This window comes from Pholcus phalangioides, unplaced genomic scaffold (genome assembly GCF_987345545.1).
Source record: "Pholcus phalangioides strain wild (caught in Gottingen) unplaced genomic scaffold, Ppha-v1.0 ptg000003l_1, whole genome shotgun sequence".
Classification (NCBI taxonomy): domain Eukaryota; kingdom Metazoa; phylum Arthropoda; class Arachnida; order Araneae; family Pholcidae; genus Pholcus; species Pholcus phalangioides.
This window is the reverse complement of record NW_028301596.1, coordinates 21,417,933-21,441,639: the sequence shown is the minus strand read 5'-3', so window position 1 is coordinate 21,441,639 and position 23,707 is coordinate 21,417,933. Positions and strand designations below refer to the sequence as shown.

At 38.5% G+C, this 23,707-nt stretch overlaps 2 protein-coding genes across 2 annotated transcripts in view; one reads left to right on the top strand and one right to left on the bottom strand.

The window, feature by feature from the left end:
- The window catches only part of LOC149088273 (ras-like GTP-binding protein rhoA), a 113,731-nt gene that overhangs the window by 18,239 nt on the left and 71,785 nt on the right, over positions 1–23,707 (bottom strand). Inside the window, exon 2 of the mRNA XM_089246177.1 lies at positions 16,802–17,029. Within this exon, the coding sequence (XP_089102303.1) occupies positions 16,802–16,900 (99 nt within the window). The 5' untranslated portion in view covers positions 16,901–17,029. The remainder of the gene's footprint in view (positions 1–16,801; positions 17,030–23,707) is intronic.
- Positions 5,249–11,028, top strand: LOC149088274 (uncharacterized). The gene is made up of 3 exons (XM_089246166.1): positions 5,249–5,403; positions 7,873–9,323; positions 10,890–11,028. Exons 1-2 carry the CDS (start codon positions 5,385–5,387, stop codon positions 9,318–9,320), a joined length of 1,467 nt encoding a protein of 488 aa, XP_089102292.1. The 5' UTR covers positions 5,249–5,384; the 3' UTR covers positions 9,321–9,323; positions 10,890–11,028.

Below are 23,707 nucleotides of genomic sequence, written 5' to 3'. Positions count from 1 at the left end.
AAAAGGCTTCTTAGTTTGCATAAAATTATAAAAATATATTTTTACAAAATAAAATCTTTATATTATACGGTCTATCATACAGAATATGAAGTGCATTCAAGGCTGGGAATAGCATTTACAGTATATAAAGTGTCCGGAAAGGATAAAAATTCTGTTTATCTAATAGTCTGAGTGCGTATCTGGTGTTGTGTCTGATTATTCAGTGGTGCCATCTGTATTTCAGAAGTGAAGTGAGTGAAGTGTAATGATTGAGTTACATGTGTGCCGTTTGTCTCTATGGCGAGACTCTTTTTAAAGGAGAGATCGGCTCGCATTCGCGCCTCGAAGTTGGGAACCGTAGGAACAGCCACACACTTACACTTCCGCAAAACTCACTTAGTAGTAAGTTGCCCATACATGGTGATAGACCCGAGTTGTGTTTGGTTTGCAAAATAGCAAAAAAAAGGCGTTTATATTAGAACGTTGTGCTCATCTTAGGTTCATGTCGCCCGTAAGGCTAGTGCAACGGTGGGTACTTCAGCTAGTTTTAAATATATATAATCGGTGGTTTCTCTTTTGTTTTGTTTGAAACTCCATTCTAATTCGAAATATCTGATCGGTAATCCAAATCTAAAATGCAAACTACATTTTGCGATTTTGCATAGTTCGTATTTGCTGTGGGTGAAAATATGATTATAGTTGTTTTTTGAAAGAAAATCTTGATTTAGGGCCGTATTCACCGACATGGTTTAAACTGTAGTCACAATGTTTGGATAAGAGATCAACATAGATTAGTTAAAAACCTGAATTTAACCAATCCGTGTCGATCTCTTATCAAAAAATTATGACTAGTTCAAAACTTGGTGAATACCACCCTTATGCGTGCAAACATTGAGTTAAGTGCTACGAAAAGAAATATTTCACTGCGGCATTTTATTAAAAATACTTTGGTATCATTTCATTTTCTTCGTTTCGAATATGAGGGATATATATATATAATTATTTTGAGTACAATTAATCAAAAACTAACAAATATCAGTAATAACGGAAAAAATAATAATTAGAAAAAGCAATTTTGGCTTTAAAATGCAGAGAATCGCAAGAAAATAAGAAATATATGATAATCGAGTTCAAATGATTTCAAAAAATTGCCAAATGCTATTATTATTCATTCATGCTTCATGTGTGGGGTCTATATTTTTAACGTGGACCAAAAAGAATTAAAAAAAAATATGCTCTGGTTTTTGATAAAATATTTTTTCCAGCTAAATTCGCTACATGAACCACTGTGTGGCGATAGCCCGGAGTTGTGCTCGGTTTGAAAAAGAAAACCATGTTGTGGCACACCTGCTGTGCATGAAGTGGTAATTTCATATTGATTAGGGGTGACCATATTATAGCTAGAAAAATACCGCAAATCGGATTTGTATAAGTGATTAGATTTCGAAACTTGTTGCCTCAGTATTTGACAGATTTACCCAGTATTTAAACAATAGATCGGTGGAAAAATTTACCTCGACTTGCGTCGTTTGTCTTAAGTCGGGGTATTACTATGGCAACCCTTGTCTTGTTTATGTATAGAAGATGACTTCTGGTTATGCGAGCGAAACGCAATTTACGTCCATAGTGTGGTTATTCGTGTTGGAGGTGATTCGTGGTTTCATTCAGGGAGCCTAACGGTCTGTACTCTATGTTATCATCGAGACCGAGGAAGGAAGCCAAGTAATGAAATATTTCGCTGTTATTATTATTATCATCTGTCTGGCCCGGTAATGTTATCTCAAGTTCTTGGTTCACTGCGCAAGTGAACTCTGCGGTCATTTCTCGCTCTCTGTATCCGTGCATGGCGCGTATTTTGTCTTTAGATCCGTTGAAAATTTTTCATACGTGCACGTTGACAAGGTGAAAAAAAACCCCCCTGTTTGGTGTGTTTGTGAAATTTGTTGTATTCAATAGCAAGATACTAGTTTATTCCTAGTTAACTGAATACGAAACACACCAACATGAACTTTTACCGAATCCGTTCATGAATCTTTGAAATGTATCTTGATTCGCCCCTTGAAATACCAAGCTGATTCATTCGACATCTTTGAGCGAAAGCGTTACGTCAGTGTGATCGCTGTTCCCTATACCGCTTTTGCTCTAGCGATTTCCGGGACATCACTTAAGTGGTAACCAAAGATGACTCGTGGCATCCGCTCTCCTTTATTGGCGCCTTATATTGGTCTAGATCAGCGGTTCTCAACCGGTGCTGCGTGAAGCCCTTGGGGCTGCCCAGGAGCTCCACGGACGTTCGAGGAAAAAACAACAAATTTGAAAAAAAATAGTTCTAAATATTTCTAAATAATAAAAAATGAATTAGTAACTAATAAATGAAAAATAAGCATACGGTGCTTTGCCATAGAAATTAGGCCATCAAAAAGAAGAGGCAAAAAGGTTGAGAACCGCTGGCCTAGATGAACTTTTATGGCACCTATACCAAAGAGTGGACTCATCGTCGTCCACGTTTGAACAAAACACAGATTTGTCACTCCATGTGATGTGCAGTCGATAAAAAAAATCAGATAGTGGTTCAGGTCAATGGTTCTCTAAGGGGCCTATTTAATCGGGCGGACTATATCAAAGCCTCCTAGATACTACTCTCTCTCTAGGAGGCTTTGACTATATACTACAACTTAAGCGTACATGCGTCTCGTAAACATTTCTCTGGGAAATTTTCCACGAATTCGTACATGCAATTGCAAGAGAGGTATTCCCGTAACTATCGGACCACTTTACGTAAGAGCCGGGGCCCCATGAGGACCCCATGAATAAAATGTTTTTTCGGATAAAATGATAATTCGTACATGCAGGAACGTGTTGCGTGAATACGAGTGCCCTTAACGTATTTAGGTTGTTAGTGTTACGCGCTTATTTCGTGTTAAACTGGTGCTGACATCTGTCTCATATTTTGAAGTGGAAATATAAAATTCCCGAATTTCCATGATATGTGTATATGTCTGCCTGCTCTCTCTGCGGAAAGACTTTTTCAACTCGTTGCTCGAAGTTGGAAACCACAGGTAACCAATTTTGGCCGACCACCACTTTGCCACTAACGATATTCGAGAACTCGGGGCCGCACGATGAGAATCCAGCACGACGCCCATTTCACGTGAACTCGTCATCCTCGATCTTGGCGTCACAAAAAAGGTTTTTGTTCAAAGCGACGTTTGATCGTTAAACAAATAAGGATAGGAAACAGTGATTGGCTATAGGGAAAATACTGACGGCACACTTCATTCAAAGATTGTGAATGAGTCAGCCCAGAGATTCCAGGAGCCCTGACTGACTATAGTTATAATACTGACGTCACGCTTTCGCTCTAAGAAGGCAGATGAGTCAGCCTAGGGTCTTAAAGTTTTCTAAATGGCCTCGACTGTTTTTGTTTTTTTTATACATACGTAATATCTAGGGTGACCATATGAACCCGTATATTACAGGACAGGATTATTGTTTTTCATAATATTTGGCTATCTCATGATTAGAGCTCGGATTGACCCTTTTTAGCATTAACGCATGTAAATGCATGAAATCAAAGAATTTTCAGAATAAGTGGATATTTTGAAGCTTATTACTCATTACTTCTTTTTTATAATTTTTCAAGTGAATATTGCTCATAATATTTGTTTTTTCCCCCGCAGATTAAAGTGAATTAATAAAGATGTCTGTACAATACTGTATTTTACAAGTAATATTTCTAGAGGTATTTCTAGAGGTATGTCAAATGGTGTCCGATTTTTTTAAAAAAGTCGAAATTCTCTTTTGTCAACTGTATTTCGTTACTGAGCAGCTACAACAAACTAGAAATTAAAAATACCTAAATAAAAAATATGTACAGGTTATTTGCATATGTAGGTAAAACATATGCGGGATATTTTTTTTGTAAGTGAAATATGCACTAAGAAATAGAAAATATTCATTTTAAAAACATGTTTGCTTTTTTTTTTTTTTTTTGCAGGGTGATTTTTTTTAATGTATATATTTTCCTAATTTTTTGGTACATGTTTCGGAATTTTTAACTTTTTCATGATTTTTAGTACATATTTTCGGTTTTTTTATGCATATTTGGCATTTTTAAGTGCGTAGGAACCGCCATGTTGATTACGTCTTTCATATAAGCGTCTCTACAAAAACTCTTTTTTTTCTTTGTTTAAACCTTAAAAACTCCACCTGTCACCTCAGACATCTCTGCTTCCAAACCTATATCCTTCCTGTACTCTCATATGCCTGTGAAATCTGGGACCCCCATACTCTCTCCAATATAGACACACTCAAATTAGAATCCATTCAAAATAAATCCTCTCGTTTCATTTTAAATTGTTGGCCATCCTTGGTCTCCGTTACTGAACTCAAGCGCCAACTCAATATCCAACCTCTTTCCACCCGTAGACACGTCTCTCGATTAACTTTCCTTTTCAAAATCCTTCATGGCCATTTTTATATCGACATTTCCAATTTTCTAACTCCAGCTTCATACTTTTCCAATAGAATTAACCATTCCCATAAAATTGAAATCCATCTTTGCATCCACTGATTGTTTTAAATTTAGTTTCTTTCCGCGAACAATAACCAAATGGGACAACCTCCCATCAAACATTTAATGATTGTACAATAGTTTCCGATTTCTTTTGTAACATCAACAGTCTTTCTGTCAAACTTTTCCCCGCATTCCGTTGAATAGCCCTTCACCAAGCAGTATTGAATAAATAAATAAATATTTTTTAAGTATATTTGGAATTTTTTAGTGCATATTTTGGCATTTTAAGTGCATTTTTCCGTGAATTTTTTAGCATTTTCAAGTGCATATTTTGCATCTTTTTAAGTTTCAGCGCATGTAATCTGGACTCGGCTCATGTGTCTAGTGAAAATCACAAAATCAGCTAATTTTGTAAAGTTCGTTAATAAAGTCAACCTTGAAAATATTTAATCGCGAATTCGTTATTTCAACGCGAGTTGTGCTCTAATAAACTGTTCCTATTTTTTTCCGAAATATGGTCACCGACGTCTCCATCGCATTTTAAATTAATGATGAGATCACGAAAATGACTTCATATTTTGTGTATATACGATCCCGAAAACTTTGTTGAATGCTCTCAAAACACTTGAATTTTTTTTACTTCAAATTTTAACCGAATCTCGACTTCGCGAACTTTACCTGCAACACATGAAAGTTTAAAAAATTCAAGTATAAAGATAAAGGAGATTCAAATACCCTGTATTTGTGACATGAAAGATGGCAACATCATGGTAGCGTATGTGCGTCTCTCTCCCCTCCAGTATTTAATCCGATATTGTGATAGAATTTATCGCAGTGTATTTTAAGCGTGAGCTTCATGTGGATCGTTGTCATGGCTTCGTGATTATAGATGGGAATGATCGGAAAAGGTGAGATTATTTTCTGCAGTTTTGATTTATTTTATTCGTTGCTTTATTTGTGATTAATTCAATGGACCCCCCCCCCCTTTGGACAGTATTTTCTTCTCGGGGGCCTCCCGCCCTCATCTAAGAGCGAGATATCTTTCGAATTCAATTTTAATCAACTCTAGTCTCATACATAATTTTTGTGTTAATTTAATCTCTAGGCCGGACACTAATCTGGAAGGTGGGTGATCATATCCCCTCCAAGAGCCGAACTGACTGTATCGAGAAAACTACGGAACATTCCAATATGGAGCATATTAGCACTTCAATGAACCTGCACAATGAATCAACCCTCCGACACTTGCCCTGGACTAGAATTTAGAGAGCTTCCTTCTCAAAGGCCAAAGTGATGTTCTAAGGATCCCGTACTTAACTAGAAGTAACAGCTTGCATACTGACGTTCGAAAATCGGAAGCCTACTTGATCTTTTAATTCACTTACAAGCTTTATTTTTTCACATCACTGGGCGCCTTCGCCACTTGTCGGGGCTCCCCCTTCATCCGATATTTACCCGTGGTGCTTTTATAATCCCTATATTATAATAAGGGGGTTTCCGATTTGCTGACTTTTGATGACGGGGGGGTTTGGATAATGCTTACGTCATCAACCACCCTTTATGAAAATATGAGTTGGATTCAGAGAGGCAGAGCTAATGACGAAATTTTGCTGATGGGGGGGGGGGGGAGAGGAGTCAGCGTGTTGCTGACTTGATGACCGGGGGGGGGGGGTTAAAAATGGCTAAAAATTTGTTTACGTAATACTTGAACCGTATAACCCAAGTTGAGAGCCAATGTGCTTTCAGCACCACTTGAAACCAGACTAAAAATTTCAGTTAAGAAAATTGCGAGACGCTTTTTTTTAAACTACCATAGCTCAATGGCCTGCGGGGTTGGGAGAGCAACGGGCTAACCCTAGAATGGTAACCGTCTTAAGCCCCGTTCACATGTGCAAATATTGCGGTAGGATTGGGAGTGCCAGCACCCGCTTGACACTCTTTCCTTCGTAAAAAGTCATTGGTATAAATTCAATATTTTTAGGTACTATTCTAAGGTTATAATATGGGCTAGGTGTGGCTGTTGAGTACTTTTTTCTATAGTTCTCTGAAGTCTTATTAAGAAAACCAGCCTTTGAAAGTAGCAGCCACGGTGGCCTGTAAACTTCATAATGGCCCTTACAAAACTGCATTTTTTTTACTAGGGTGTTAATTTCTCCGAAGTACAAAATCGGGAATCAAATTCGCTCTTGGGTGAGCACCCATGGCATTCGCGAGTACAAAGTTGAAGATAAAAAAAATATGCGTTTCGCGTTAAATTTCGTTATAAAGGCTATTGCAAATTTCCGATTCAACGGGCCCTACGTTCAAATACAAGTTTGAGCGTGAACTGCAGTGTAGAGCTTAAAATGCCAGGCTGATTAATTTACAATATTTTGAGCAAGAGACGTCAGGAACAGCGATTGGTATAGCAATACTAACTATTTCCGAGACATCACTTGGAATGGAAAACCTGTTTGCTCAAAGATGAAAGACGATGAGTCCGCTCTCCTTCCTAGCGTAATCTTATCTTATTTACATGAGTATTTTTACGCTTTAAATGATCTTTTTGTAAAAAAACTTGAAAATAATAAACACTAGTTACCGTTCCGGGCATTGCAATGGAGTGATCACTAAGTTCCAAAGGCTTTCGTATATAATGGCTATCATTTCCTTTTTAATATAACCATCACCCAATGTAACAGTATGAGAGGGGTCGTTATAACGAGCTTCCAGTATTTCGGCTTCGCGTGGGGGGGGGGAACCTTAGGATGGGTCAACTGCCATTGTCTTTAACACTTTTATGCCTGCACCTTGATGCACTTTGCATTCCATTTTGACTCTGGGATATTGTTGAAATTGCACCAATTAAGAATATTTCAAGATATATTTTTTTAAATACGTCAACAACAGGAAGTATGACACTGGACGAGTCCTCAATCGACGACAGCAAGATGACTATATATTTGAAAATAAAATATGAAGTGAATCGAAATCGAATTGTGGTAGCTATTCGCATTGAACTGCAATCTAAATTACAAAATCACTTGCATGAAAATAGAAATATAATCTCGACAATATAAGGTAGGGAAACTAAAGCGCCCCCGAGGTAAAATACACCAACTTGAGTTCATTTCTAAACCAGAAATGGCTTCTCGAGAATGTTTTCGATATTAATCTGAGTAAGGTTGCCATCTACACGGGATAAAACATACAACAGCTAGCTAAGGTTCTCAACCATAGTTTTCATTTCGGTTATTCAAGATATTTCCCCCATAGATCTGATGCCTGCATAGTTTATAATCTTCGAATTAGATCCGGTTATTTTCATTCTTCAATTGTATCTGGTATACCACAGTACGTATCAATCGAAACCTCAATTTCTTCTGATTTTTCCTTAGGACTTGTGACGATGTGGGCGGCCATCTTGTTGGCAGTGATCACCACTTCCGCGGCTCTGCCCGGAGCTGGGACTAACCTAGACCAACGGAATTCTGGCGAGATGATGAAAAGTTTGGCGGCTCTCAATCTAGATGCTGATAAATCGGTTCACTTCGACCAGGATCTGACGAAAGAGCAGGATTGGTCTGTGCAGCCAGTCAAGATAATCATCAGAGACAAACCCCAGCTTGTCAAAGTTCCGTATCCTAAGCCTGTACCGCATTTCGTGCCGATCCCGAAGCCGTTCTTGGTGAAGAAGAAAGTCCCCGTCTTGAAACCTCTACCGATTCCAGTGATTGTACCAAAAGTGAAGCCGATAATCAAACTAGTGCCTATACCGAAGCCCGTGAAGATTATCAAGCATATTCCCGTGCCCAAGCCTTTCATCGTGAAAAAGCCTTTCAAAATACCGAAACCTGTGATCGTACCAAAACCCGTCCCGGTTCCAGTACCGAAACCATTCCTAGTCAAAATTCCAATCAAAATCAAGAAGCCAGTGTTCGTTCCGAAAATAGAACACGTTCCCGTACCAGTTCCAAAATTCGTGAAGCAACCTGTGCACATCATTGTGAAAGAGAAACCTCAGAAGGTTGGTGTCCCAACGATCGTTCCAGTACCGAAAGTTGTCAAAGTGCCAAAGTTCGTTCCGATCATCAAACCGGTAATTGTGAAGAAGCCGGTCTTCGTTCCTCACGTTATCGTCAAAATCAAGCCGATTCCGAAGTTCATCCCCATACCGAAGGTCGTGAAGATCCCAAAAGTCGTCAAGATACCGAAGCCGTTCAAAGTTCCGAAGCCAGTCAGCATCCCAAAGCCAGTGTTCATCAAGAAACCTATGCCAATTCCTTTTCCGAAGCCGTTCTTGAAGAAAATCCCGATACCAGTGAAGAAACTGGTCCCAGTACCGATCATCAAGAAAGTTCCTGTACCAGTCATGAAACCGATCAAGCAACCCGTTCACGTAGTCATCAAAGAAACCGCGGTACACGTTCCGGTTCCGCATTCTGTTCCGGTCCCGCACATAGTGAAGGTTCCAAAGCCGGTACCCTTCATCAAACCGGTACCGATCTTCAAGAAGATTCCTGTTCCAGTTCCGCTGAAGAAAATAAAGCCCATAAAGAAACTGGTACCCGTTCCTAAAGTAGTGAAAGTAATGAAGCCTATTCCGGTTCCTAAACCGTACCTGGTGCCGAAAGTAGTGAAGATTCCGAAGCCCGTGATAGTGAAGAAGCCGGTTCCAATTCCTTTTCCGAAGTTTGTTCCTTTCAAAGTGCTTATACCTATAAAGAAACCAGTTCCGATACCTATCTTGAAACCGTTCAATGTACCTGTTCCGAAGCCAGTCGCTGTTCCTATAGAAATCGTCAGGGAGAAAGCCATTGTCGTTAAAAAGGAAAGCTCCGCATGACAAGTAAGTTTTGTACTGTTGCTCATTTTCTAATCGGCATCTTCTGATTATACGCAGTGAATTACGGCAATTGCGCTATTTTTTTAAGAAAGTTGTCGTATAGTCAGCAGCGGCGTATAATCCGCATATTCAAAATTCCTCGTCAATAATGAAGTCTTGATAGAATGGATTGCGTTACGAAGAAAAATTTAATTTTTTTTTTCTACCTGTATCTATGCCATCTACAAATCTTAATTTTAAAACTGCATTCCAACCTCCCAAAAGCTGCAGAAAATTCACAGCGGTAAATAATCCAAAATAAAAATTCCGATGTTTTTAATATCTGCCAGAGTTTTATGTTGCTGCCAAAGACCGAAGTTCGGCCAATTCGCGAAACCGAGAGGTGTGGCCAAAGTCCGATGTGCTGATACAAGATGGTCCTTAAAACGTTAAATCAATTTTTTTTTTTTTGATCGCCAACGCGTGATACATAACTATATAGTATTGCCACTGGTGGTCAGTGACAAACTCGTAGTGCGGACCTGGGTTCGGATCACATCGTCGGCTGAAGTTGGTTTTCTGCGGTTCTCGACTTCGAGGAGCGAACCGATCTCTCCGTTAGTCTTGCCACAGAGCAACGCTACAAATGTTCAATCATTACTAGGCCAACAATTTTAAATATAGATAGCGGCACTAAAAATTTACGCACACCATATACTCACTCGTCCTGTTAGGGCAAATCTATAGCAAAAGCCTCTGCACAAAGCTCGTGGCGCCACTGGAGAATTTTTCATCTAGTCATATTGGATATACTGCAAAAAGTAAATATATCGCTTGCGTCGGCCTGCTTCAAATAGCTACAGGTGAAATAACTACTGAACTGCACATGCACCTCGTCCACATTCCTCTGCGGAACTTCTAACTAATCGGTACATGTTGGAATGTGCGTGTTGTGAACCTAACGTGAAGCCTGTTTCTGTGTAATGCTTGTTATAGTGCTACCATCTGCTACCTATTTTTCGAACCAAGAGTGAGTGTCTTGATTGAGGATTACGAAGTCTTGTAAAAACCGCAGATAATGTTTCGAGCACACAATTACAAGAACGTTTAATCTGAATTATACCCACAAAAATTCTGTACTTCAAATGTTTTATTTCATTTTGAGTTTTTGCCTTTTTTGAACACGGCCGTCGAAACACTTGCATTAAGTATTTCTTACGAATCATTTTCACAACTAAAAAATGCGTCAAATCAACAGTTACGTAAACGTGTTTTATGAATTAAAGTACTAAAAATGGCAGATTTCGTGGAAATTCAGAAATTTGGTTTATTTCTCGCCATAGTGCTGCACGTTAAATTCTCGGAATCGTTGAAATTCCCGCGGGATTTTCAACAGTTTTGTCTAACTATACAGTAGTTTCTGGATGAAGATGCATTATGTCTATCGTAGGGAAATTGGTATACTACTTTGGCATTTCTTTCTTGATCAACCTAATATATATATTTTTTAAAAGACTTTCATTATCAAACGTATCATTCGAATGAATCTCGCTTTTCTGTAGTCATTGGCATTTTATTTTTGTATTGCAGGTTGTAAAGTTCCAAAATTTACAAAGGCGAAACTAGAATAGTTTCTCGATTTAAGGACGAAGGTTTCGGATTTTTAGAAGTTTTTATGGATCTTTTTGTATTTTTATCTGTTCAATAAAGTTTTAGTTCTTTATCGAAAGTTTTAAACTTACTGAAATCTATTGTCAATAATTTCAAATTTGTACGGAGCTTAACGTTTTCCCTTCATTACGAAAAGAAGCTGGAAATTGTGCATTTGCTTGCTGGTCAGCATTTCGCCTTAATATAGCTCGCGTATCGACTGAGGAAACCTGTGAAGGTCCCTCTGCAGACGTTCAGGATTACTTGTAAGGCAGGACTGGACAAATTCATATTCTTTCGCCATGCAAGCATTTGACCAGGTGTTTATTTTTTTGCAACTATATTCCCCCGAATCGCTACCAATTCGAAAGTTTTAGGGGTTTGTCTAGTCCCGATGTACACGCTATGTTCTGCACAAGCATAGCCTTTGAAACAGCTTGGCATTTCCAGGAAATGCAAACCCGACTCGTCCATCTTTTGAGCAAGTGACAGCATTAGCGCCATAGCTGAATGCCTACTTTGGGAACACCGCTTCATAGGTCGCCCGGGGGCAATGGGAGTTAAACCCTTAACATGGGATTCTACGTGTGAGCTTGAGTACGGGGCGATGAGAAAGAAATTTCTGAAGGGCAATGGCAAACAAGAAGTTTGGGGAACTGTGCTATAAAATCAGTGGTTCTCAACCTTTGGACTTGCAGAGCCCTTTCTGGTCTATAATTTCAATGGTGGTGGAACACCCTGCAAATAGACCCAACTTTGAAAATAAATCAAACTATGAAACCAGTGGTATGTTTATTAAAAACTAAATCCGATACAGTAGCCTTAAAAAATTGTTACAATTTGCGCTGATAGATGGCGCCGCACGCGGCATTACCATAAGTAAGCTGTACATAGTGGGTAATGCAAGCAGATCTTGTTGCATTCACATCAAAAGCGATTCAAAATGTGCACCTTTCGCACACGAAGAATGAAATTGTCAGTGACTAGTGTCGCCGGAAATCGACACAAGCTTGACGAATAGCCTCCTCCAGCTCTTCGAGTGTTAAAGGATTGTTGCGGTAAACAATGTCCTTCAGTGTGCCTCACAGAAAGTAGTCGCAAGGGGGTGAGGTCGGGTGAATACGGAGGCCAGTCCATGCCTTTCCCTTAACTGTCGAATAGTTTAACGCAATAACTCTATCATCGAAGTAATCGTCCAGAAAGTCAAAAACGGCATGTGTACAGTGTGGGCGAACCCCATCTTGCATGAACCACGCCGTGCATGGTCGATCGTCCAACGCTTGTTGAGTGGCGACAAATTGTTTCAAAAGCGCAATATACCAGTCAGTCGTCACCGTTTCTCGCAAGAAAAAGGGCCCAATGATGCCTTTGCGGAAGAGTTTTGGTTAAGTTTTGGGCAATAGTGGTGCGTGAGACAAATGTGGATTTTCGGTACCCCAAAATCGCCAATCGTGTCTGTTAATGACACCATCCAGATGAAAATGCGCCTCGTCTGTAAACCATATTCGGCCAACATCGAAACCAGAACATCAATCATGTTGAGCAGCATCTCGTTAGCGAAATCCTCTCGTCGTTCAGTTCGAACTTAACGCATCGGCCACGTTGCCTGTCTGTTAAAATTTTTTCAATAGCTCGCGAATTGTTTTCCCATCTGGGTTTTTTGCGACTTGAAATCGCGTTTGAAAGCTTGTCCTTGTGGCAGTAGGGCTGTGATTTAATCTCGGTGGTACTCCAACACAATAAACACACGTTCCTCCGTGGAATACATCACTTCCGGAATTTCTTTCACTATACGCTAATAGCGGTCACGTTTTAACGGCGAAATCTTCGACGACCGAGCTCTTTAATGTCGCATGTGGCGCCATCTATCGGCACAATTTGTAACTTAAAATTTTGAGGTATGAGATCTTACGGTTTTTTTAATAAACACCACTAGTTTCATACTTCTATCTATATCACCGTTTCCGAGTTATTTATTTTCAAAGTTAGGGTCCTTCGTGAAACACCCTGTATTATACATCAGTTACTGATTTAGTTTTATTTAAAAATTATCAATTTCTTTTTCAAATTTACTTTTTATTTTCCCCGAGCGGCCGCGGATCCCCTGGGAGTGCACGCGGAGCCCCAGTTGAGAACCGCTACTATAAAGGGTAGCGGATTCGTCGTCCATCTCTGAGCAAGGAACAGGTTTGCTGCTCCAAGTGGTGTCTCGGAAATCGTTGGGCGAAAAAAAACATGAACGATTGGCTATATAGTGGTAATATTGACGTAACACTTTTTCTGTTCAAAGATGGTGGACGAGTCGGCCTAGTATTTCAAGGAACTTTTCCTATCGGTATTTTTAACGATTTTTCCGAGACATTACTTCGAGCGGGAAACATGTTCTTTGCTCAAAGATGGATCCGTCACAGGTAGGGGGAAAGATGGGCACAATGGTCACGCTAAGGAAAGATTTTTTTTTTTCGATAAGTAAATATTGAAAAAAAACAAATGAAAGTTTTATGTATATAAATTTAGATATATTTAAGGTTCATGCAAAAAATATTTTGGCTATTTCGGTTGGTTTCGTTGGGAAAAAATATTTTTCCCGCAACCCTAAATAGTGGCCATTTTGTCCGATATAAAAAATAAGTGATTGCGTTTTAAAGAATATGAATGTGCATTCTCTCTCACGAAAGCAATATCATTCGATACAAAGGTAGTGAAACTTTGTAGTACATTTTTACACTCGCATAACTGAAATTGTTCAATTCATTTAAAAATTATTGGCGTATAAAAATTATTTCGCAACAAATTTTTGCTAGCTATTGTATTTTTATTTACAAAAATCACAGATGAACTAATTTTCCTCCTCGCAATCCGCACAAGCCTCGTGTGCCCAATGTAGACACCTTGAGTGTCTGATCCGCCCTTTATATATACGTATATATATATATTTTGTTTGGGCATGGAAAGTCTCCACAGAAGAGGCAATCAGCGTCACTGTCATCAGTCTCTCAAAGAAAGCACGCTTAGCCACTTTGGATTTTTTTTTTCCCCTTTAACTTTTTTTTCTTCTTTACCTCGTTTTTCTTTTTATACATCTTTTTTTAATTCCAGTTTGAGTTTCTTTCATTTTCTCTCTTCGCTATTATGAGATCATTTTCATAAGGGCTTGAAGTCAAAACTGCTGCTGATCCTTTTTTCGTTTGATAATATTTGTTTCACGGATTGTGACAATATGAGGGCTTAGAGCAAATGCGGTAGGACTACTAGGCTCGATGCTTACAGAAGATGAGGTACTAAGCTTGGTGAATGGGCTTAAAGCAGATGAGGCACTGAGCCTTGATGAGTCTCTAGAGTATAAAAAATGCATCGTTGAAATCTCCCGAACCCCCTACAGTGAATGCTGCGCTGTCGTCACCAGGAAGTGCAGCGTTGGGTTGAGGGTCTGCAGATCCGCAATCCGTCTGAACAGGAGTTTCCTCTTGACCTGGGGCCTGTGACACATGATCTTCAGCTGGTAGACAGAGGGATCATAGATATCTGTGGTCGCATCTGCAGCGAAATCCACTTCAGTAAATACATCTCTGTTGATTGGGACTATACCATATCTTCAAAATCCTTTTACGGCAATGGTCGGAGTAGCTGCATTCAAAAAAAGCCTCCCCAAGAAGTCGCGGCACCTGATATGAATTACAAGCCTACCAGGATTATTTCGCAAGAATCTCTCAATTGTTTGAACATAAGTGTTGAATGGCCCCGTGAAAGATACATCCATGGGCTGCAGCTTGTCACTGCAATGAGATGGAAGGCAAACTACAGTGGTATGATTATTCCTAGCTTTTTCAATGAAGGGAAAGTTCCTCATGTGCGTAGCGTATCCATCAAGTATTTGTAATACCGGGTCTTCTTTTGATGGTTTGGCATATTTCAAGAAGTGATCAAACCATTGGGAGAATATATCGATTTGCATCCACCCTGAAGTGTGACAAATAAAATCTGTCCCAGGGTGAAGCACCATCTTTGAGTTCTTTCATCCGCTGCCTAGAAAATATGATGAAAGGAGGGATAAAAATTCCCCCGCTGACATACAAACTGTAAATGAAGAGAACATGTTTCGGCAGATGTGAGGGAGCCAACTTGACGTCTACCTTTAGTGTAAAAACCTTTGAAGATCTTGAAGGAACAGTAAAAGGTCCAGTTTCGTCGACGTTGTAAACCCTATGAGAAGGATACAAGTGACTTTTTTTGCACATCCTCTAAAATGTCGAAGAATTTTGTGACACTTGTTTTGTTAAAGGCTTGGGCTCTTGCTGCTGAGGTCGCCTCTGGTTTTCTCAAAACAATTTCAGGATGGCGCTTTCTAAAGCAGGTGACCCAATCTTTCTCAGCTATTTTTCCCCCATGGTTGAAGTTATTAGGAATATTGTTCTGGTCTGCCAGTTGGTAAGCAAGGCTACGTATAAGTCGGCTACTGTAATTCCAAAAAACGTATCTCCCTATCCAAAAGATGATTTACAAGCTGCCTTTCTTGTTCTTCATTAAAAACAGCACGATAATGTCCCAGATATGTTTTGCTATCAGGAGCATACTGGTTTTTGTTTAGAACACGACGTTTCAGTGTTTCTTGGCACATTAAATCTTTTCGCAGCTGTTTGCCACTCCATACCATCTTTTTTCACGGCATCGATAGCTTGTTGAATGGCATTAGGGTTCCAGGACTGCTGCGGGCTCTTTCTTTGGTATTTATACACCATAACTGTGTCCGCAACCAAAACGAAATTTGTTAATGCTTGCCAAAGTAAGCTTGCATTCGCAGAGATTAAATGAAACACATCGTTGTTTGAAAACAACCTAATGATTAAAATAAATATCTATGGTTAAAATAATATGATTAAATCTTCGATTAAAATAAATTTCGATAATTGGGAGTCTTATTTCTGTTATCAAGTCCAGGTTCTAGTTATCGAGATTTCGCTGTATGTGTGTGTGTGTGTGTATATATATTTATTTACCGTCGTAAATATATAAATATTTTTATTTATTGAAATTTTGTATAAAAATGTATAATTAGGGCAATAATTTATTCATATATTTTGTATAAAAATGTATAATTAGGGCAATAATTTATTCATATATTTTGTACAAAAGTATACAAGATTTTGTGTCGGTCAAAGTGACCATGATTGAGGGCAAAATGGCCACTGATGGCCACTACCGTGGTCATTTTGCCCTCTTCGGCGCCATTATATAAACGCGACTCCACAGCATCAACGACTAACCCTTACTTCGACACATATATTTATTTATAGCTCAAATCTTGTTTCAAAGTGTGAATGCTAATCGCATGTATTAAGAACTTGTATTCAGTTAAAAAAATAAATGGAACACGCTTACCTTACATCAGCACGGTGAAAAACAAGAAAATGTTGAATGATTTCTAAATAAATGGTCCGAACAGCTTTCAACTTCCGTATGGCAATGATGGTGGACAAGCGGAGCAGTTGAGGCGTTTTGAGCTTTGTGGCAGCACCTTACGGGGAGGAAATAGCCAGTGGCAATTTTGCCCGCCGTGGCCATTATGCCCACCCTTGCCCTACCTTACTTGTGTTTCCTTTTGAAAGACTGCTCGCGTTGAGAGAAAACCAAAAAGAAACTGACATTTACGAAAACATTTTAGAAAAAAGTTATTCAGTTTTAGTTAATTGCGCCAAAAATTAATCTTTGAATCCTTCATTTTTCTAAATTTTCGATGGTCACGGAGTTTGGTTGATATCTTTGCGTCAGAAGAGGAACGAAAAAGAAAATTTAATGTTACACAATATATCGCAATTTGAATAAGGCGTGTAAAGAATGTAATGACTTCTTACCTCGGCGAATTTATCACTGATGAATCTGTGTATGAGAGAGGTTTTTCCGCACCTGCTATCACCAACGAGCACAATCTTGCACGAGCACTCTTCCTCCATGCACGGCAAGCACCAAACGATGTAGGTCGGGAGGGACACGGGTCTCGGGATGGGACACGAAGGGGGGGGAAAAGATCGGTCACCGTGGGCAATAACTGTACGAAATCATCGTTTCTTCACCGACTGGACCTGCAACACACAAATCAATCAAAAAAGGCTACTTTTTTTAAGCAGTTGAACGACAATTATTAATATTTAACTGCATCTATTCACTTGAATCGGTATAAAGAGGTATATATAGCGCGAGTGAATTCGAGTCAATTATAACGTTCAGTTGAGCACTATTTAAATATTTTTCAATGCTAAACAAATTTTTTTGGGGTGTCGCGTAAATACAGTTGACGTAGATGATTAAAATCGCCGATAATGTTATCATTCGGATATTATTACTCTTACAAAGAATGGAACGGACCAATATCAGTATAAAAATTCTTTGGAAGTTATTGGGACTTCGGATAATGTTATCAATTTTTATTAAATAAAATTTCGTATCGAAAGTTTTTGTTTTTTGCAGTTTCTAAACCGAATTTACGTTTCCCCGTAAGTTATGGTTATCAGGTTGCAAAATTGTGTAGGAGGTATTCTTCTAGCCCCCCCCCCCCTGTTAACAAACATTTCCGCACTTAATGTCGTAATCAGTCCGTAGCGCGATATACGTTTATATCAGTCGATATACTGTATATCAGTAACTTAACGTATACACTAAACGTATATCAGTCGATATACGTTTAGTGTGGAGCTACTTTTGCAATGACCTTCCTATACAAAAGGCAAATGTATAACAAAAAGCATTTTTGTCCGTTTCTTTCTGTTGACCAGATTCAAATATTTTCAAGATACTTTCTCAAGGGTTCTATGAAGCGTTTTGTGCATTAATAAGTTTCGCGAATCGGGCAATTCCATTATTCTAACAATTTGCAATGGCCAAAAAATGTAGAATTTTAGCTTGAAGGAAAAAAAGTTTTAATTTATACAAAAATTGCCACGTTTTTAAGACAAATAAATTCAATTGGTCGAATGGTCGACGCGTTTCGGCTCTTCAATGGAGAGCCGTCATCAGGACCTCGTGGTCAGAACTCACACGAATGAAGAGTGATGTTTACGTCTGGTCGTCCGAAGAGTTCGCCTTTGTATTTGCTGCGTCCGAGTGGTCTTTGGATGCGAATTGGGGAGCCATCTGTTGTAAAGTGTTGAAACACTTCAACACTTTACAACAGATGGCTCCCCAATTCGCATCCAAAGACCACTCGGACGCAGCAAATACAAAGGCGAACTCTTCGGACGACCAGACGTAAACATCACTCTTCATTCGTGTGAGTTCTGACCACGAGGTCCTGATGACGGCTCTCCATTGAAGAGCCGAAACGCGTCGACCATTCGACCAATTGAATTTATTTGTCTTAAAAACGTGGCAATTTTTGTATAAATTAAAACCAGGCAAAGTTACTCATTTTTTGTGATAAAAAGTTTTAGATTAAAAGAAATGGAACCGAGAGATTTTTTAAACATTTTGAAACGAATTATGAGGGAAAGAACAATTTGTCCCGTTCTACCGATACCTATATTTACCATAATTCCCATAAAACCAAACGGGTCATCGTGCTTGCAAACCTGAATTTTTTCGGATGTAGTTCTCGTTCGGTTATTGTTATCACAAACCCAGTGTGCTGATGTGTTCACATTAAGTTGCGTTGACTGTAGTTTAAAAATTCATAAAAATGTAACTTTTATATTTTTGAATGTGGTTAGCGAAAAAAGCGATTCTCACGAGGGGGGGGGATATCTTTCAAGTACAGAAAAAATTAGTTCCAATTCTTGACGATAGAGGGCGCTGCACAAAAGCATATCGGGAGCGAGTGATCGGGCCTAAATATTTTTTTCAATCTCTTCTGTGCCCGAAACATTCGCAAAGCTTCAGGCTGTGATTCATGACCGAGGAAAAACAACATCACCCATAGTGCTTCGTACATCCACATCAAGATCACAATGAAAACCAAGTGCCAGCAGCAGAAAAATGCTATTAATCGTGCATCCTGCATTTTATAGCACTCTGATGCGTATGCATATTTCCAGTGATTTGCTTCCGTGCAGCGCCCCCTATCGACAAAAAAATTTCTGAACCAAAAAAAATCCCTTTTTTGTGAGAGTAATTTTTCGTAAACAGCATTCCAATAACAATTCTATCAATATTTATGAATTTTTAAAACATTTACGATTTTACTATGGGACACCCTGTATATTTTATATCATTGAAATGGTTACAGCACTCCCCATACGCCAAATATAATTGCTTCATTTCCTTTGAGATATATCTATTCAAAGCAATGCTACAATAACTCAATATCTTCTAGATTTCCTTCGGATTGTTTGTTGGTGGAGATGCTTGCTATCCAATTCGAAACCAGCTCTGAATATTTCTGTATAAACAGTACAACTTATTCTCAAAGAAGAAAATCAAAGCTTACTCGAGAGTTTTCAGTCAACATTGGAACCGAGATCTGACAGAACCATCCAAAGAGAAAACACGTTGCGACATCTTCAGATATTGTTTATCCTTAGTTGTCTACGGTATTAATTATTTGTTGTTGAGTTGTGGTGTGTTTGACACTTGAATGAAGCAAATATCAAATAGTAGGAAACATAGAGGGGGGAAAAAAAGTAAAATTTCAAAGGGAAGGCGAATTCATTATTATGCCGAGGACTTGCCTGAAAGAGTAAATATAATGATGACACGCGTCAAAATAAACTCCTCATCCTCGATTTGAAAAGGAATAAACAACAAAGTACGTAAAAGATAGATATAGAAAGGAAAAGACGAAAGAAGCTCGAGAGAATGTGCGGCGGGAGTCTCGGAAAAAGAATCATAATAATCGAATCTTTGCTGTATCATAATCTCGAACGAATTTATTCCGTCTCTCTTGATCTGATACTGCTTTCGTTGTTTGAAACTATGAAAAATATTTGAAAATTGATGATGAGGCAGATAAATTAGCATAATGAGAAACACAGGGCAAAAGTTTCTCTTCTCGACATAATTAAAGCGCGTCCAGAAAGTCCTTACTCAGGCATTTTTTTCTTCTCAACCGTTGGTCGTATACACAAACGTCCATTCGCGAAAATTCATATTTTGTACTTTTGCATAAACAAATCAGTTTTTGCAAAAAAATACGAAATTTAGCTCTTATGTGTCCCAGGGCCCTATAGGTCTCATATCTAAAAAAAGATTTCCCTTCCGGAAATGCATTCAATTCGCGATACGTCGAAAAATGCAACCAATACGCGTATCGGCTTATTGGTTGTTTTCAAGTTTTGTAAAAGATCTTTCATCAAACTTTTATAGTGTAATCCCAAATGAATGAGAAATAGTTGAATAAATTGCACATACTAATAATAAACATATACATACTTATTAACATGGTATATATTAATTGATGTTTCAGAGTTTATCCTCCGTATTATTTGATAAATAAAAAGATAAATGAAATAGGGGATCAAGCTTCAGCATATTATAAATTAAATTGAACATGGTGACATTGTCGACAGTCATGGTTCTCTGTATTAGTGGTTCCCAGACGGTGTGCCGCCAAATATTCTGGGGGGGGGGGATATTTACAAAGCAATCGTAAATAAGGCAGTGAATCTCAACCAATTTGTCGCGACACTTTAGGGCAGGGTTGCATAACCTTCGACCGTGTGTGCCAAATGTGGCCCACCAAGGTGCCCACGAAAAGTGTTCCGATAGAAAATTGTCAATACACAAAACACGATAAATGTCTAGGCGGCTACACATATTTCTTTCATAAAAATACAGGAATCGAAATCCATACTAAATCCATACCAATTATTGCCAAAAACAACTTAAAAGCAAATAACGTTGCCAATTGTCGCCAAAAAAATTATCAAAGGCAAGTAAAGTTGCTATTACAACCAGAAAAATTGTCAAAGTCGAGTAAAATTGCTAGTTACAGCCGAGAAGAAACATTGCAAAGGCAAATGAAGTTGACATCTACCGCTAAAATTGCTGCAAAATCATCAGTGGTGGGGGAAAAAGAAGGCTATATATATTGCAAATTGCAGATAATTGCAATAATAAAAATCACCAAAAAACGTAGGTACTCATGTATTATCCGTGTCAGGTTGCTAACACGAGACAACGGCTAACTATACGGAATGTGTTTGACCAGCTGTTCTCAACCGGTGGGTGCTCCGCGGAGCCCTTGGGGGCTCCACGTGCATTTCCCAGGGACTCCACAGCAGCTCGAGGAAAGTAAAATAAATCAGTAAATTTGATTAATAAATAAAAAGAAGAAGCGTGAAGGGTTCCATCCATCTTCTCGAGCCAAACGGGGCTCCGCCATAGAAATTATACGTTGAGAAGGGCTTCGCGAGTCAGAAAAGGTTGAGAACCGCTGTGCTTGAGAAATACATATGAGATGAATATATTTATATAACTGCAATTAATTATGATTGAGTCATAATTACCATAGTAAATCATGAAAATAATCTTTATTCTTGATTTCAAAAATTCGAGTAAGCCTTGTTGAAAATTTGTTTAAAAAAACGGGACATTTTATGAAAAAGGTTGGGACGGCCAAAATGTCAGTAAATATACCGTGAAATATAGGTCCCGTGTTTATCCTCCCCACCCACCATATACAATTTTCTGGCCCACGAGCGGCAAAAATACCGCATATCTGGCCCGCAGACTGAAAAGTGTTGTGCTCCCATACTTTAGGGGTGCTACCGAAGTGCTTTGACATGAGGCTCGGTTTTGTCGGGAGATATTCAAAATTTTAATTTTATTTCCAGCGGCACCACGAAAGAGTAAATATTTTAGGAATCTCTCCGTTGTATAACCATAAATCATTTGAATTAAAAATTTAGTAGGCGAACCATGGACTAACCAATTGAATTAGAGGGAGTCGAAACTAAGCAAATTTCACCGTAAGATTATCAAAATAACTACTCACCGGAAAAAATACGGAAATCTCCTTAAACACACGAATTTTCTTCAAATATTATCTTGACAGAAAGTTGTTCTCTAAAATCAAGTTTTTGACCCTAATTGACAAGTTTGCATAATCCTCAGGGCACACAGGAGCGGATCAACACGCGCCGAACAGCTGATCACTTAACACTGACAGAGAAACGCCACCATATTATGATGTCAATGTATGTACTGTATATATATATATACTGTAAGCATCACAACCAGACATTCTTCGTTCATCGATTGAAATTTCCACGCAAAACGCGGATTGAATTCCCAGAGGAAAAGAGACGTATTTGGGTGTTGGTGGTGGTGGTGATGGCAGTAAATTGCGCATCGGCATATTCATTCCCGGAATCGGTCAGTGACGTAGAAAATCTAGGAAAAGAGAATCCGGGGAATTATTCGAAGAGATCGTGGGAAAAAAAGCTCTTCTTTTATTTCCCGAACATGAAACGGATTCAATGGAAACAACATCCTACGAGTTCTTAAAGCTCATAAAAATTTGAAATTGAAAACATTTGCTTTTTTTATATTCGGTATATCTTGTTATTCGTGCCGTTCAGTGCTCTTCAACCACTGATTATGCGAAACTTTTCTCCCAATTCATATAGCAGCTGTATTTATTTGAGATTTATTAACTAATTTGCTATCTCTCTATTGGTTTTTGTTTTTTCCTCAGCGGTCAGCGCATCCGCAAATTATTTTTCTTATTTATTTATTTTTCGTCCGTTTTCCAGGACATTATTTCTTCTATTTATTTCTTCCGATCCGCTCTAATTATTTATCCTGTTTATTCATTTTAGCTAATCTGCAAATTATTTCCGTTATTTATATATTTTTAGCCGGTCTACAAATCATTCGTTCATTTTATGCTGGTTCTCAAATTATTCCTCCTATTTATTTTATTTCATTTTTTGTTGGTCTGCAAGTTACCTCTCCTATTTATTTATTTTTTCCAATCCAAATTATTTCTCCTGTTTGTTCATTTGTTACGTCTGCAAATTATTTCTCCTTTTTGTTCATTTTTTACCGGTCTGCTAGTTCTTTCCTATTTATTTATTTTTCCAATTTATTCCTCCGATTTGTTTTTTGCTTGTCGTCCGCGAATTATTTCTCCTGTTTCTTTACTATTTACCGGTCTTCTAATTATTTCCTACATTATTTCATTTTTTTTGCCTGTCCGCTAATTATTTTTCTATTTGTTTTTGCTAGATCTCAATCTATTTTTCATATTTATTTATTTATTTATTTTTTTTCCTTTACATGCATTATTTCTCCCATTTTCGTCGATCCGAAACTTTGTTCGACTACTTTTACCGGTCCGCAGTCGAAGAACATTGAGGTAATTCCATAGAAAAAAAATGAAAGGAAAGCTCACGTGAATTGTCGATGGTTTGTCTTGTTTTTTCTACAAAGTGATATATTTATACGAATGTCTTTCTCCCTGGACGCGTTTATTTTGTAGGATTTTCTCTCCACGAAACCAAGAAAAATAAAGATAGAGAGAGAGAGAGATCCCAGATTTAATGTCTGTCAGGAAGTTTTCTCGGTTCCCGAGCCTTAAACATACGAATAAGGATTTGGCTCGGACCACGGGGTGACAAGCCCCCAGCGCGAATGTTATATATACGCGTCCTGTCAATTCTCATTATTAATAAAGTGGCCCGGGCCAAGAAATTGGAAGTGAAAAATCGTGTCTGCCACTCTTTATTGTCTTCCTTCCTTTCAATTTCTTTTGGCTTTTCTTTCTCCCGCAGATTTCTCTTCTCTTCGAGAGAGAAGAAAATGAATATGATGGACGTCGGTGAATCCTA